The sequence below is a fragment of the Mesoplodon bidens genome (genome assembly GCF_964165515.1).
Source record: "Mesoplodon bidens genome assembly, chromosome: X".
In the NCBI taxonomy this organism is placed as follows: Eukaryota; Metazoa; Chordata; class Mammalia; order Artiodactyla; family Ziphiidae; genus Mesoplodon; species Mesoplodon bidens.
This window is the reverse complement of record NC_138163.1, coordinates 106,528,333-106,544,777: the sequence shown is the minus strand read 5'-3', so window position 1 is coordinate 106,544,777 and position 16,445 is coordinate 106,528,333. Positions and strand designations below refer to the sequence as shown.

At 39.4% G+C, this 16,445-nt stretch overlaps 1 protein-coding gene across 7 annotated transcripts in view; it reads left to right on the top strand.

Moving 5' to 3' along the window:
• Positions 1-16,445, top strand: part of SYTL5 (synaptotagmin like 5) — a 258,849-nt gene that overhangs the window by 120,013 nt on the left and 122,391 nt on the right. For 6 of the 7 annotated variants that reach the window (XM_081222095.1, XM_081222094.1, XM_081222098.1 and 3 more), the window contains exons 4-5: positions 12,376-12,488; positions 13,918-14,026. In XM_081222095.1, the coding sequence (XP_081078221.1) occupies positions 12,376-12,488; positions 13,918-14,026 (222 nt within the window). The remainder of the gene's footprint in view (positions 1-12,375; positions 12,489-13,917; positions 14,027-16,445) is intronic. The other variant, XM_081222097.1, reaches the window with a different exon arrangement.

The window sequence follows — 16,445 nt, the reverse complement described above, 5'->3', positions numbered from 1 at the left end:
TGGAAGTTAGCCTACCCAAACTAACATAACCCCTTCCTGTGTTTTTTCCCCTTAATATTTATATGCTATATACTTTACTTATTTTGTTTATTATCTTTCTTCCTCCACTAGGATATAAGCTTCATAACCATGAGGGCAGGGTTTTTAATCTATAATGTTCAATGAAGTAGTTCTAGTGCCTAAAAGAATCCCTATGGCAGGTACTCAATGAATATTTGTTAAATGATTAGATGGGTGGATGAATAAGCAAACGAATGGATAAATGAATGAATGAATAAATGGCAGGGTCCCACTTAAAGCATGTCAGGCTTAAGCAAGTTATGGAACAAATGTGGTTTTCTTCTGTCAGGAGAATGGAATTAAAATACACACACGTACACACACACACACACACACACACACGAGAGACGTGCCAAATACATTTGCCCTCTGAACAGAGTAAATTTCTAGCTGTCACTGAAAGATATAAGACAAGTTGTTGTCTGAAGGGTGTTAGAATAAATAATAACAAATTGAAGGTTCTGTGTCCTCCTTAGGAGGTGTTAATGCATCAATACAGAACTTCTGAATCACTTGTACTTCTTTTATTGGTATAACAATAACTTAATAAACCCAACTATCCACTTATCCAATTGATCTATCCTTTGACCCATCCATCCATCCTTCCTACAACATTTATTGATAACCTGTTGGTATACTAGGGGATAAGGATACAAAGATGAATAAAAAATGGACTACCCTCAGTGGTTTCAGAGTCTAAGGAGGAAGATGAGTGTATTACATCATTGTCTCAAAGTAGAGGAAGAAACAGAGCTCTCACTGGTTCTTACACCTCTTTGACAACAACAATTTATAGTTGTAGAATGTGTGACAGCTGGAAATGTACACGATGAGTGTTTAACTTGATATAAACAAAATCCCTCCTCATTTTTAAAGCTGAAAACAGAGACCATTATTTCTTCAATATTCCAGCTATAAGTCTACGTGATCTCAGAGAGTATCTGTCAGTGTTGGAAGTATCTTGTTTGCTATTCATGGAGTGGTTTTCAAAAAGGAAGTGTGAATGATATTTTATTGGCAGTGAATGTCCTTTATTTGTTGTGAGAGAATGCTGCAGCGCCAGTGGGCTGGGTCCATGTTCAATAGACCATAAAATTGAAATTCCCACCCTGACCTCTAAGAGATGAAATGAGTCAGAAAGTGATTTATTCTCTAATCAGTTGGAAATACAACCTTTATTGTCATTTACCTTGGACTGGATAAAAGTAAAGAGATTTTATTGCTGTAGCACTGAAAACGATTACAGCAAGGACTGATAGAGGGAGGCTCCCTCTTACAGTGGGCTGAGGAACCCTTGATATTTTCTCCAACCCCTTCTGGTTTTAACAAGTTGGTTGCTGTTGGTTTAGTTTTAAAAGTAACTCTATAGAAACAGAATGAAAGGGACCCCCGACACAGCCAGTTAGTTCATGTTGCTATCTTAATGAGACCTACAAAATTCCACATGATTATGTTAGCTGAGGCAGTTGCCATGCAACACAAAGACAGTCATAATGATCATTTTTCCTAATTAGCACCTCAGTTGAACTCAGAAAGACCCCTAAGATAAAAGTGACATGACAGAGATCCCAAAAAAGAAATAGTTCTAATATGATGTTGATGAGCGGATCTTATTTATATTCATGCCATGTGGTGACATTTCGTGCTGCTGTATGTCCTTGTGAAAGTCTTTGTAATTTTAAAGGAGGAACCTGGTGGTTGTGATTTTGATGAATTTGTAGTGATTACTGCAAATAGATGAAATATAACTGAAATAGACAAAATATTAGTCTCAGTAACTTAAAAGACCATAGTACCAATGGTTGGAACATACACACAGAGAGTGCAGGAGGGAATATATAGTGCTTTGTTATGAGGAAGAGAAATACAGCTCCTGACATCCGGAAACGGATCTGACATTTACATGTGGGCCTTGATGTTGCTGGGAGCTGATCTGGCACTCACAGGCAGGCTGTGGTGTTCTCCTGGTGGACATAAACGACCGCAGAGCACCAGCCTCCCACACGATCACTCTGCAACCAGGATGAAGTGAGAGAAAATAAGAATACTTCATAATCTTGTCTAAGCAGAGACCAAAAAGCAAGGTGACTGGTCAAGCCACAAAGTATCAGACATCCCCCTCTCTTGGCTAATGTGAATTTCCTGATACCTCCTTACCAATTACAGCTTTAGCCTTCTTCTAGTTGGCCCATCTTCTTGATGAAACTTAAGATACCAGTCATAGCGTTGTCCCCACTTCCTGACATCACCTAATCTAGAGCAAATCCCTGTTGCCTTGAACTCTCCCCATAATTACCTAACATAACCCAAAATTCTATGTTAAATCCTTTCAAACGCCCTCTTACTGAGACTTCCTGTGGTTCTTCATGGCATGTGTTTTCCTTCATTGCAATGAACAAAAATCTCAACTTGTTCTTGGCAATCTTTTGGTCTCATGGGTATTGGCAGTTGCCACATAGTCATTTCAAAATCAATCCTAGTTTAACAAATTTCTGTAATCTAGTTACAAGGAAAAGATGCACATCAGAGTAATCCCACACTGACCCACAGAGTTTGGGGGTGGTAAGAAGCTGTTTTGAGCGCCTTGACATGCTATTTTCAGTCACTTATTAATCATATACAAGAGCCCTCCCCCCCTTTTTTTTAGAATGCTCTGTTCACTGTGGTTTAGTATCTTAATACCTACATAAACTAGAGGGATTTTTTAAAATATGGAAGTGTCATACATATCAAGACACTCTACATGTACTGTTTAGACAATAATAAAAAGAATATCTGTGTATTCACCACCCAGTTTAAGAACGAGAGCATTCTTATTTTGCATTTTTTTTCCCTTGCTTTACTTTATGGTTTTACTGTCTACTTGGATATATCCCTAAGTAATATATTTTCTAATTTTTCATTTTTGAATTCTATACAAATTGAAATCATACTGTGTGTATTTTTTTTAACATCTTTATTGGAGTATAATTGCTTCACAGTAGTGTGTTAGTTTCTGCTTTATAACAAAGTGAATCAGTTATACATATACATATATCCCCATATCTCCTCCCTCTTGCATCTCCCACCCTCCCTATCCCACCCCTCTAGGTGGACACAAAGCACCGAGCTGATCTCCCTGTGCTATGCTGCTTCCCCCTAGCTATCTATTTTACGTTTGGTAGTGTGTATATGTCCATGCCACTCTCTCACTTTGTCACAGCTTACCCTTCCCCCTCCCTATATCCTCAAGTCCATTCTCTAGTAGGTCTGTGTCTTTATTCCCGTCTTGCCCCTAGGTTCTTAATGACCTTTTTTTAAAATTTTTAGATTCCATATATGTGTGTTAGCATACGGTATTTGTTTTTCTCTTTCTGACTTACTTCACTCTGTATGACAGACTCTAGGTCCATCCACCTCACTACAAATAACTCAATTTCATTTCTTTTTATGGCTGAGTAATATTCCATTGTATATATGTGCCACATCTTCTTTATCCATTCATCCGATGGTGGACACTTAGGTTGCTTCCATCTCCTGGCTATTGTAGAGCTGCAATGAACATTTTGGTACATGACTTTTTGAATTATGGTTTTCTCAGGGTATATGCCCAGTAGTGGGATTGCTGGGTCGTATGGTAGTTCTATTTGTAGTTTTTTAAGGAACCTCCATAGTGGCTGTATCAATTTACATTCCCACCAGCAGTGCAAGAGCGTTCCCTTTTCTCCACACCCTCTCCAGCCTTTATTGTTTCTAGATTTTTTGATGATGGCCATTCTGACCGGTGTGAGATGATATCTCATTGTAGCTTTGATTTGCATTTCTCTAATGATTAATGATGTTGAGCATTCTTTCATGTGTCTGTTGGAATTCTGTCTATCTTCTTTGGAGAAATGTCTATTTAGGTCTTCTGCCCATTTTTGGATTGGGTTGTTTGGTTTTCTGATATTGAGCTACATGAGCTGCTTGTATATTTTGGAGATTAATCCTTTGTCAGTTGTTTCATTTGCAAATATTTTCTCCCATTCTGAGGGTTGTCTTTTGGCCTTGTTTATGGTTTCCTTTGCTGTGCAAAAGCTTTGTGACTCTTTTGACTCAACATTTTTTGGTGAAATCTGTCCATGTTTATGTGAATACCATTCCGTTCATCTTCACTGTTGTATCATTCTATAATGTATCTGTTTTCTTGTTGATGGAGATTTTTGTTGTTTTAGTTTATAATGTTACAAAAAATTGCTGCTATGACATTCTTGTACATATGGCCTAACAAACATGTACAAGAGTTTCCTTGGGTAAAGTTTTTAAAACTGTGAGTTATGACCTATTGGCGGGTCATGCCAGCATTTAAGGAAAAAAAGGAAACAAAATGTCAGTATACATAAAATTATATGTATGTAAGTATATATATACTTGTGTGTGTGTGTGTGTGTGTGTAGTTATTTTCTGGATTGTGGTATAAAACATACTTTTTTCTTTCCAATTCCCCTTTCCCCCATCCCCCGCCTCTGATAACCACAAATCTGTTCTCTTTTTCTACGTGTTTGGGGTTTTTTTTGAAGTGTAATTGACCTCCAACACTGTGTTAGTTCCTGGTGCACAAGAAGTCTAGTTTACATCTGTCACCATACGAAGATATTACATTATTATTGACTATATTCCCCATGCTGTACATTTCATCCCCTTGAGTCATTTATGTTGTAGTTGGAAGTTTGTACCCTCTAAATCTCCCTCACCTATTTCACTTATCCCCTCGCCCCCCTCCCCTCTGGCAACCAGCTGTATTTCTTACTGTGACCTCTGCCAAAAATGTTTGAGAAGACTCCCGTAAGGAGTGCACCTAGGAATGAAACTGAAGGGCAAATGGTATGAGCATTTTCAGCCTTTTAAGATGATAAGTTGTTTTTTATAATCGTTGTACCAATTTAAACTCCACGAACATTGTATAAAAGTTTCCTCTACCATCTTACCAACACTTGGCATCATGAAAAATTTTAATTGTTGTCCAACTGGTAGATATAAATGGATATCTTATTATGATTTTAATTTGAAGTTTTCTGATTACTAATGAGGTTGAGCATCTTTTCATAGGTTTACTGGCTGTTTTGGGTTCCTCTTCTGTGATATGACTTTATATATTGCCAAATTTTCTATTAGGCTGTTAGTCTTTACTGATTTGAAGGTGTTTTTTTATGACCCCGTTCATCTCTAGAAATGCTTTTGCCTTAAGGTCTATTTTGTCTGCTCTTCATACAACGATATCAAGTTTCTTTTGGTTAATATTTACATGGTATATATTTTTTTACCATTTGCCTTTCAACCTTTCTGTGTCCATATGCTTAAGATGACACTCTATATAGTGTATCTGCTATTTTAAATTATATGTTATATGTATTTAAGTATTTGCTATACATATATGCTGTATATATAATGTGCTATATATACATATACATGCTATGCATATATGATATATAATTGCTAAAGTTTAATTTGACAATATTTTTTCTTAAACTATAGAGTTTAGTCTACTTATATTCATTGTAATTGCAATATTTACATTTGTATTGTGATTACTGTAATATTTGCTTTTATTTATATTTATGGATTGAAATACTATATTTTTCTCATTCCATTTTATCCTCTCTACTAGTGTAGATATTATATGAATTTTTATTTTTAGTGGTAACCCTGGAAATCACAATATTCATATTTAATTTTATAAATCATTAGTTATAGCCTTCTAATCAGTAAAAGGAACTTGGTATTCTTAAACTCCAAATATCATCAGCCTGGCTTGTATATACTTTTTGTCCTATGTTTTAGACATACCTTATTTTCATTTCAACAATTTAGATATTATCATTTTTGTTTTACATCAACATTTGTTTAGATTTATCCATGTGTTTTACCAATTTCACTTTTCACCGTTCCTTTTTATGTCTCAGATCTACTTTAATTAACTCTTCTTGAAGTACAGTCTTTAGAAGTTCCTTTAGTGAAACTCTATTGATGGTAAATTATCTCGCTTTTTATTTTACTGAAAATTTCTTTGTTTTACTCTTATTTGTAAACAGTGTTTTCTCTGGATATACAATTCTAGATGGATAGTTATTTCTCTCAGAACTTTTTAGATATCATTTCACTGGCTTCTGGATTTCATTATTTCTACTGAAAGTCAACTGTCATCCTAATCATCATTCCTCTGTATGTACTCTGTTTTTTTCCCCCCTCTCTAGCTGTGTTTAAGATGTTCTCTTTATCTGTAGTGTTCTACAGTTTCACCATAATATGCCTAGGGGTTTCTTTTTACTTTTCCTGTTGGAAGGAAAGAAAGGAATAAATATATACCGTCATCTCCATAAGGCCAGGATCCTTGTCTTTTTCACATCTGTACTCTTAGCCTTAACACAGGGCTTAACACATTTAGGAATGCAATAAATATTTGATGTGTAATGTATAAATTTATAAATAATTATAGTTTCCTTATGAATAATAAGAAGGAAACTCATCTTATTTCAGCATATCTAATAAGCGTGTCTTATCTCAGATGTCTCTGGTCCCTAGTAGAAGATAAAGGAAGAAAATGAGTCTTTTGGTCACTCTTCTTCTTTTTTAGGATAAGATTACCTATTTTTCCCCTGTAAATCTAAGGAAAAGTTAACTTGACTTTACATTTAAATAAGCTTCCAAGTGAAAGTTTGAAGTCCCAAGAGTTTAATGTTAAAATTAGGGCCTAGCAAATTCTGAATACTCAGTAATCATTTATCACAAATAATGAGTGTAACTCAATTTCAGTCAAACTCACTCTTTAGAGTATGACCTATAGGAAACACATCGTCTATTCTGAGCCTTGTATTTCTGAAATATTAGATTGATGTGGCAGAGAAGAATATAACTTTTATAGTGGGTGTCATGTTTATTTTCTTTCCTCTTTTACCCCTCCTTTATTCCTGTCATTCTGCCCCCAACACAGAGACACACTTGCAGGCACGTGTATATGCACACACGCACACACACACACAATCATAGCCCATCATATGAAATGCTACATGTTATTCCTTGGCTTCTGTACGTTTTCACCCTTACTCAAAGCCTTGTCATACCTGACAGCTGCAAGTTCTTTACTGACAATTTTGCCAAATATAAAGGTCTTTTGGTATAAATCCTGTTTTTGTCATAATACTGTATAACTTTGGACAAGTTATTTAACCTCTGTGAGCTTTGATTTCCTTATCTGCAAATTGAGAATAACATAGCTACTTTATGGCTTATAGTGAGGATTCTAGGTGTCATGTATAAAGTGGCTAACGTGACTTGGTGCATGGTACACACTGACTCAGTATTAGTTCCCTGTTCTTCAGCTAAGCCTTCCATCTACTTCCAGGGCTTGAGAAGGTGGCAAAGGCATAATCCCAAGAGATTGTTCTGATGTTGCAGAGTTCTGAAATGACAAATGACTCAAGTCCATATCTGAGTCGAGCAAATATAAGGATTATAGTTATTGTTCTTACAAGGATAGCAAGAAGTAATGACTAACAACTCTGGGAAGATCTTATTTGTGTTAGGTGTTGGCAGCTCTAGGCATATATGGTAAAGATGATATGGAGGCCCATTTCCTGGGGCATGTAGACCTGGTGTGGCCCTCTTTCCCCTGTCACACATGAAACAGCCATCGATGTGCCATCCACTTCACCCTATATCTCAAGAACATACCAAAAAACAAAGACAAAAAAACCAACTAAAACAAACAGAAAATACGAGCTGAGGCTTTGGCATGCCTCTCTTAGGTGGTTCTCTATCGCTGATCTGTATTATTCCCCTTGCTCTTGTTTCTTTTTGTGTCAATTCTTTGTTCTATTGCAGAGGTTGGCAAACTTTTTAAAAAATAAAATGCCAGACAGTAAGTATTTTTGACTTTGTGGGCACTGTGGTCTCTGCTGTAACTCCCCAAGTTTGCAGTTGTAGCAGAAAAGCAGCCAGAGACAATACATAAACAAATGAGCATGGCTGTGTTCCAATAAAACTTTATTAATAGACACTGAATTTTGAGTATAATTCATATTAATTTTCACATGTCATGAAATATTCTGCTTTTTATTTTCCCCAACGATTTAACTTGTAAAAACCATCTCTAGCTCATAGGCTGTACAAAACAGGTAGTGAAGTGAATTTGGCCCACAAGCCATAGTTTGCCTACCTCTGCCCTATTGTTCCTCTGAATTTTTCATAGGTATCTTCTTAGAACCTGTGCAATTATTTCCTGAGTTGAATACTAAAACAAATAGGTTTTTATGTTTAATGATTCTATTAGTTTTCTGTGGCCACCATCACAAATTGCCACAATTTAGCAGCTTAGAATAATGTAAATATATGATCTTGATGCTGAAAACTCAGCCTCTGTGCACCAGTGCCGAATTGAATCTTGGAGACAGAGTTTTGGGTGAAGTAGAAAAGGATAGCTTTATTGCTTTACCAGGAAAAGGGGGACACAGCAGGCTCATGCCCCTGAAGAACTGTTGTCCCAACCTGAGAGGATTTGGTGAGGAGTTTTATAGCAGTGGTTCAAGGACGGGGTTGCTGTTAAGATTAGGGTGTGTGCAGGGCCTGAACTCCTTAAATCTGGCCTCAGGTAGTCTCTTGATGAGCTTCTCTGGTTCCTTTAATCTGGCCTCAGGTGGTCTTCTCTGGAATGAACAATGCTGACATCTTCCATTTGTTGGGGGTTTTAGTTCTGTAAAGAGCTCAAAGATACTGTTATGTGTATCCCTTGAGGGAGCACCAGGACCCTGCCCCAAGGCTGCACTATTGTTTCTTGACTGCTCCTCCCTTGTCTCTGCATCTCCTCCCTCCTCTGATTAGCAACTGTTCGAATCTGCCCTTCGGAACTCAGGGAAGGTCACAGAGGCTGGAGTCTGTTCCCTACAAACAAGAAATGACAGAAAGGCTTCCATGCCCAGGAGCCCCACAGGGTCCTGCTCTGTTTCAGTCTCACAGTTCTGTAGCTCAGAAGTCTAGTTTGGCTTGGCTTGTTTCCCTACTCTCGGTTCACTAGGCTGAAATCAAGGTGTCCGCTGGAATCAAGGTGTCCGCTGGCTGAGCTCCTATCAGGAGGCTCTGGGAAGTTTCCCCTTCCAAGCTCATTTTGGTGGGCAGATTCTGATTCCTTGTGGCTGTAGGAACAAGGCTTCTGTTTCCCCACTGGCTGTTAGCTAAGAGCCAGCCTTTGCTCTGAGAGGCCTCTCTGATCCTTGCATATGGACCTCTGCATCTCAGAGCCCTCTTCTGACGTTTGGAATCTGACTTCCCATTCTGCAGCATCTCAGTATCCAACTTCCTCTTCTTCTTCCTCTGTTTTTAAGGGCTCAGTGATTACAGTGGGCCCACCCAGATAATCCAGGACAAGCTCCCTATTTTAAGGTCAGCTGATAGGTAACTTCAGTTCCCTCTGCAATGTTCAATCACAGCAGTACCTAGATTAGCATTTGATTGAATAATTAAGGGACAGGAATCTAGAGGCAACATCTTTAGAATTTAGAATTGAACAATTACCATGTAGATTTCCAACGTAAGTACTGATGTATAAGTCTAGATCACTTAAGGTGTATCCAGAAATAATTTAACCCATTCAAGTATTCAGTTTGGGTGTACTTTATACAGTTTTGGAGCTAATCCAATAATCCTTGCTTCTCAATAGATGATCAAGCCACTTGAGAGGAAATTTGAGATGTACATGCTATGGTCATTCAATGAATAATTTGCTCCAAGGATGACATTTTCATTTTTTTCCCAGTAGTAGAACTGGGTTTCATAGATAACTTACCTTTGTTTCCTACATTCAGTAGTATTTCAGGATAATTGCTGTGGAGAACAAATTGACATATTTTTCTGGAGTGATTTTTTTTTTATATTTAGGATCCAATTGTTAATTTCTAAGTCCAACCAGGTACTGAATCTCATGGATATAATACTCTAGGGCTGGAAATCTCTATCTGACTCTTAGCTGTTTTGCTTCAGCCACCATGTCAGACTTGTCACCGATCTTGCTGATTTTCATCCTCAGTTGTTACCTGAAAACTGGGTTTGCCTCTTGGTGGGTGTTGAACCAAGAGACACAACCAAGCCAAAGATCGGGAGAAGAAGGAAGTATTTATTATTACTTGCAGCAAGTAAGGAGAACACCAGGGATCATTCTCAAAAGAGTGTCTCCCCAACAGCAAAGCTGGGGAAGCTTTAAGCTAAGGGTACATGCATATTCATGAGGGGGCTTCAGCATAGAATTGGGGCAAGTTGACAGAGTCCAAGCTTCAGTTGATTGAAGTCAGGAGGGTCAACATTATCATTCCATCCTCCACCTGGGTGGGGGCCTTAGTTCCTGCAGAACTGAAAGATAGTATGTATATTCCTTGAGGAACCAGGACCCTGCCCCAAGGCTGCACTATTGTTTCTTGACTGCTCCTCCTTAGTTTCTGCATTCCTTCCCTTAAGATCATTAATTACTGAGACCTGTTCCAGGGCAAGTATTTTAGCCAGGCTCAGATCACAAAATGGCTTAGGCTAAAATGGGTTCTACGTCAAGAAAGCCATTCCTGGTTCTCTTTCTCCAGGGATCCCCTAACCTATCTGCTTCATAGTGGCCCAAGTATCTTTATCTTTCTTTTCACTTCTTGCCCCTATGATACCCTGATTCACATCTTCATCATTTCCTATCCTATCTGTTGCAATAACTTCTTCATTGGCCTTCCTGCTTCTGGTTTCTCCCCCTTACAATGCTCCAGAGATTCTTTGATTCAACCTGAAATTTAGAAAAACTGCCAGAGTTCCCTAGTGCCTCCAAAATGGCATTCCAACTCCTTAGCTTGACATTCAGAGATTCCCATTATGTGACCCAATCCTACCTTTCAACCTCATCATTTTCCATTACAGTCCTCCCTCCATAGAGGTGTTGGGACAAGTAGTAAGTGAACATGGGCCATGTTCTGAGAATGGTAAATAGGTCTGTGTAACTGGCGTAAAGGGTTTGTGTAACCATTGCAGATGGGTGTGATTATTCAAAGGTCCTTCTTTTCCACATTCAACGTTCAATTGATTGTGAAACCCAGACAGGTCCTTCTACCACCTACATTTTTAATTTGTCTCCTCCTCTCTATTAGTCTTGCCATTGCCCTAGCTCGGGTTTTGCCATCTCTCTCGTGGTCTGTTGCCATGGCCAACCTGTCTCTTTGTCCCATTCTCTCTTTACTCTAACTCAGTCATTATATTACATCAAGGTATCGTGCTAAAACAGAGTCTGATTGGGACATCCTTGCTGGTCCAGCGGTTAAGACTCCGTGCTTCCACTGCAGGGGGCACAGGTTCCATCCCTGGTCAGGGAACTAAGATCCTGCATGCTGTGCATCATGGCCAAAAAAAAAAAAAGAAAGAAAGAAAACAGAGTCTAATCATGGCCCCTTTAAAATTCAAAACCTTCATTTGTTGCCCACTGTTGTCATTAAAGATTATTTACCCACTGATGCAGTGGTTAAGAATTTGAGCTATAGCATAAAAAAGAATGAAATAGTGCCATTTGCAGCAACATGGATGGATCTAGAGATTATCATACTAAGTGAAGTAAGCCAGACAAAGACAAATATCATATGATATCACTTATATGTGGAATCTAAAATATGACACAAATGAACTTATTTACAAAACAGAAACAGACTCACAGACATAGAGAACAGACTTGTGGTTGCCAAGGGAGGGGGGAGGGATGGGTTGGGAGTTTGGGATTAGCAGATGCAAACTGTTATAAATAGAATGGATAAACAAGGTCCTACTGTGTAGCACAGAGAACTGTATTCAATACCCTGTGATAAGCCACAATGGAAAAGAATATGAGAAAGAATGTATATATATGTATAACTGAATCACTTTACTGTATAGCAGAAATTAACACAGTATTATAAATCAACTATACTTGGATAAAATAAATGTAAAAAAAAACAAAAAAGAACTTGAGTTATAGGCCAGACTGCTTGGGATGGGATCCTGGCTTTACGTGTGAGACACATCATTTTATTGCTCTAAGTCTCAGTTTCCTCATCTATAAAATGGGGATAATAATGTTTACAGAGGGTTGTTGTGTGGATAAAAATATATTGAGTATGAAGAGCAATTAGCAGATGCCTGGTACATAGTACGTATGCAACTAATAGTGGCCATTGTAATCACCATAAAATACTCCAAAGATTGAGATAGACTCTATAAATAACTGGCTATTTTTTACTTAATTAAGGATTTTTGAGAGTTTATTTGGCTAAAGAATTGAATTTCAATGCTCTCCTCTTGTCTTTTGAGTAGGCAGCTAAGGATTGTAACTGGTGAATGGTTCTTTGAAGAAAAGGCAAAGCGTTTCAAGCACGTCAGTGTTCTGGGCACTGATGTTGTCCGACAGTCCATCTTAAGAAGTCCAGGTAACTAAAGCAAAACTGTTTTAATCTTCATTTTGGCAGGCTAAATAACTTCCCTATATTATGTAGCAAATGAGAACAGTTGAATTTCCTGAATCCCTTGGGTCATTTCAAAACTGAGTGGCACGAAATCTAAATCTGCAATTCATACAAGGGAAGAGGAAGTCGGTAGAAAATAAAATCCACAGTGATTTTTCACATATGTGATACACTGAGATTTTCAGGGGAGGCTTTTATCTTCATCACAGATGGGTCTTTTCCTGAATGCACTTCCAATATTTTACTGAACATTTAAGAAAGTAACATAAAACAGATGAGTTACATGATTCACATTGTGAAAGCAATCCTTGGTTTTTCAACAGGATGTATTTCAGATTTCATTTAAACGTTACTTTTTCTCATCCAGTGATTCTCAACCAGGGGCTGATATTTTGTACTGTGCCCCCCTCCATCAAGCTAGGGGAGTGTTAAGATATGCAAGGGGGCATTTTTGGTTGTCCCAATGACTGTGGGGGAATTAATGGCATTTAGAGATGCTGCATGGCCTGAAATTGCACAAGACGGTTTCACTCAATGAATAATTATACTGTCACCAAATGCAAATAACACCCCACCTTGAGAACATTGCTCTGTGCATTCAGACTACAATTTAATTGGTTAAATATTGAGTGAACCTGTGTTTAGGATCATGTTTCTCAGGTATGCTGTAGTAAAGGTGGAGCAGGTGTCTTTTGGTCTGTTCCTAGGGTATCTCCCCTTTCAGAGAGACTGGAGACAAATGCCCTTATTTTTAAGTCTGGCGGGTAGGGCTGGGAGGCTTGGACCTGATTCCAGTGACACTTCTGGGTGTCACAGTAGCAAGGAAGGGCTTTCCCAGGTGGGTAACATCAGGTCTGATGCCACAGAGGGACAGAGTGGAGTTAGAAGTAAGCAGTTAGCTCTGGCTGCTTCCTCCGCTCAAACCTCAGCACCTTCCAGAGTGTGGACTGTCTCTCTGGTCACGAGGTGTGTACACAGGTGTTGGCCCTCCCAGGAAGTCTGGCTTATGTGCTCAGAAATCAGGGTATCATTTCTAGAATCCCATGCTAGAATTCAGTCTCTAGGGATTTGGAGTTCTCATGAACCAGGCTCCTCTTCCCTAAAAATATTTGCAGAGGGATCATGTATAGTTGCTCCATTGCAGTCACCCCTAGAAAGCTGATCTCAGCAAAACTCCCACAGTTGAGTCCCAATCTTAGTCCTCATTTAACTGTGGAACACTCAACAGATTAGAAATAAGTGTGTGACCGGGAAACATGGATGGGAACATCACTGCCAATTTTTTAGACTTCTATGTCCTGTGCTAATGTAGGAAAGTGAATGAAGAATCGAAAATTGCTCTCATTTCTGGCCATTTCATATGTAAATTTGTCTTCTGTTTGTTTTTCATGAGGAGCTGAAGAAATACAAAGCCAAGAACAAACCCACCAGAACGCAGAAAAGTCAGACGCTTCGCTTTCTGCTGGGCGGAAGGCCAGCCACGATGGGCCCAGGAAAAAGGGGTAAGACCCAGCCTCTTCAAGAGAATCTTTGATGTTTGTTCCAGTCACCCGTGAAATAGATGCCTTAGTTTTTCAAGTCTAATGTCACTTAAGTGACCCAGAGAAGGTCAGAGACTCATCCGAGGTAACATTCTCCTATCATTCTCCTCAGGAAATGCAGTTTTAATTACTTTCAGTTTTAGATAAAGGTCCCTTCTGACCTGAACCTGTCAGTTTTTCTTTCACTTAACATATCTGGTCCTTTACTTTTGGGTAGAAGGTTTCATGCTAGGGCCAGTCTTGTCTGTAAGGAGGTGACATCTGCCTTTGTTGTAGGGTCAACACACCTCCCCCGCACCCAACCTGAGTGCTGATGCAAACTGAAACAGCCAAATCAGAGATTTATTAATAGGGCTTAAAACATTGTCTCCCCTGTTTGAAATGCGGGCCTCCTTAAGAAATCATTTGCCCACCTCACTGACTTCATTCAGAAAGCAAATATGTGTCAAGTGCTGAGAATAGGAATGGGAGGCACACAGGGATGCAAGATTCAGGGAGGCGCTGGGAAACTCAGAGTGAGAAGGTTCCATCAGGGAGAGTCAAGTGGCCCCCAAAATGCAGGTCATAAGGACCCAAAGGCAAACTGTTGCCTTACAGCCCTGCCTGTTGCAGTCTCCATTTCTCAGGCAACTGGTGGCCAGTTTTGTGGCCGAGAGAGTGAGAATCCTAATCTACACCAAGTGGCTTTATGGTTCTTTCTGGGTAGTGTGGCTTCGTTCTCAGCAGAAGCCAACGTGAGGGGCTGCCAGTGCCTGAGCCTTCATCTGTCGCTACGGAAAGTCCATTTTGTTCCGTTTTGTTTTGTTTTGTTTTTTAAAGAATCTTGAACTATGAGTAGACATGAAACCTAAATGTCATTTGACTCAAAGACTCATGACTAACCATGTCTTTGTTAATTAGCAGAGATGACTGGGAAAGATAGCCTAGAGGGACCATACATCCTATGTGTTGAGTCTTCCTACCATGTTAAACCCATTTGTCACTTCTCGGGGCTCCCACAGTGCCTTGTGCCCATGCGTCACTCGTTACTTGGTGCGCTCTGACACAAAGCCCCTCCTTACACAAGAATGTAAAGTAAATGAACCGGTCTCACTCAGTACCACCCCCCTTTAATTGTAAGCTCCTTTAGTGCTGGCCCAGTGTCTTTTTTGCTTTTGTGCTACAGTATCCAGCATGGTGCCTGGCCCATTGAAAACAATCAGTGGTCTGATTGAATTAAACTCAGAGCCCACAAGTGCTTCTAGGAGCTGTAGTGTGCAGACCCCAGGCCAGGCACCACTGTGTGGGTTACAGAATGGTGGGCTTGGAGCTAAGAGACAACAGTGAGCCCTGCTAGAACTCAAAACTGGCATCTGATGCTTCTGTCTTCAAGGAATATAACACCTAGTCGGGAAGAAAAGGTTCAAAGGTCCACACCTGAAAAGTTAATTTGTACAGAAGGATTTTAGAAAAACATAAGATGACAATATGAGCTGCCTGAAAGCCTTTCTAAAACAACAAGACAGGGAGTTAACTACAAGAGATAGAATATGGAAATAAATAAATAATTTAAAAATATTTATTTATTTATTTTTTGGCTGCATCGGGTCTGGGTCTTAGTTGTGGCATGCAGGCCCTTCCAGGCATCTCTCTAGTGGTGGCACGAGGGCTCCAGAGTGCGTGGGCTCTGTAGTTGCAGCACACGAGCTCTCTAGTTGTGGCTCACATGTTCAGTAGTTGCAGCGTGCTGGCTTAGTTGCCCCACAGCATGTGGGATATTAGTTCCCTGACCAGGGATTGAACCAACGTCCCCTGCACTGGAAGGCAGATTCTTAACCACTGGACCACCAGGGAAGTCCCAATAATTAAATATTAAATAAGTGGCTTAGGTCATTGATGTCGGGAGGGCACAGGGGCCATTGGGAAAGACATGAAATTCTAAGTGGGACTTGATGAGCACTGTGAAAGATGGATGGGGCCAGGATAACAAAAGAGGAGGAACAGTGATTCCAGGTGGAGGAGACACCATAAGCAGCACTGCAGAGGTAAGGACATGTACAAGGTGGTTCTCAGAGCAGCATAAATTGACATTATATTAACTGCTATTCTCACCAAAAATGTAATTTTCCAGTTAGATTGAAGCTTCTGACGCTTTGACAAGACATTCTTCTAGTGGTCTTTGAAGCAGAAACAACTTGGCAGATTCTATTAAGGTTGTCCCAGTACCTCTGGAATACTTTTTCCCCCTGAGAAAACTGGAGCCTGTAAAGTAAATGAACTGGTCTCTCCAGATACCATCACAAAAAATACAGCTTTGGTTTTTTAATCCAAGTGCATTTGGAAAGATCCATGTTTGAGGCCTTTGGTAACCTGGATTGTCACTTGAATCTTGGTTTCTGAA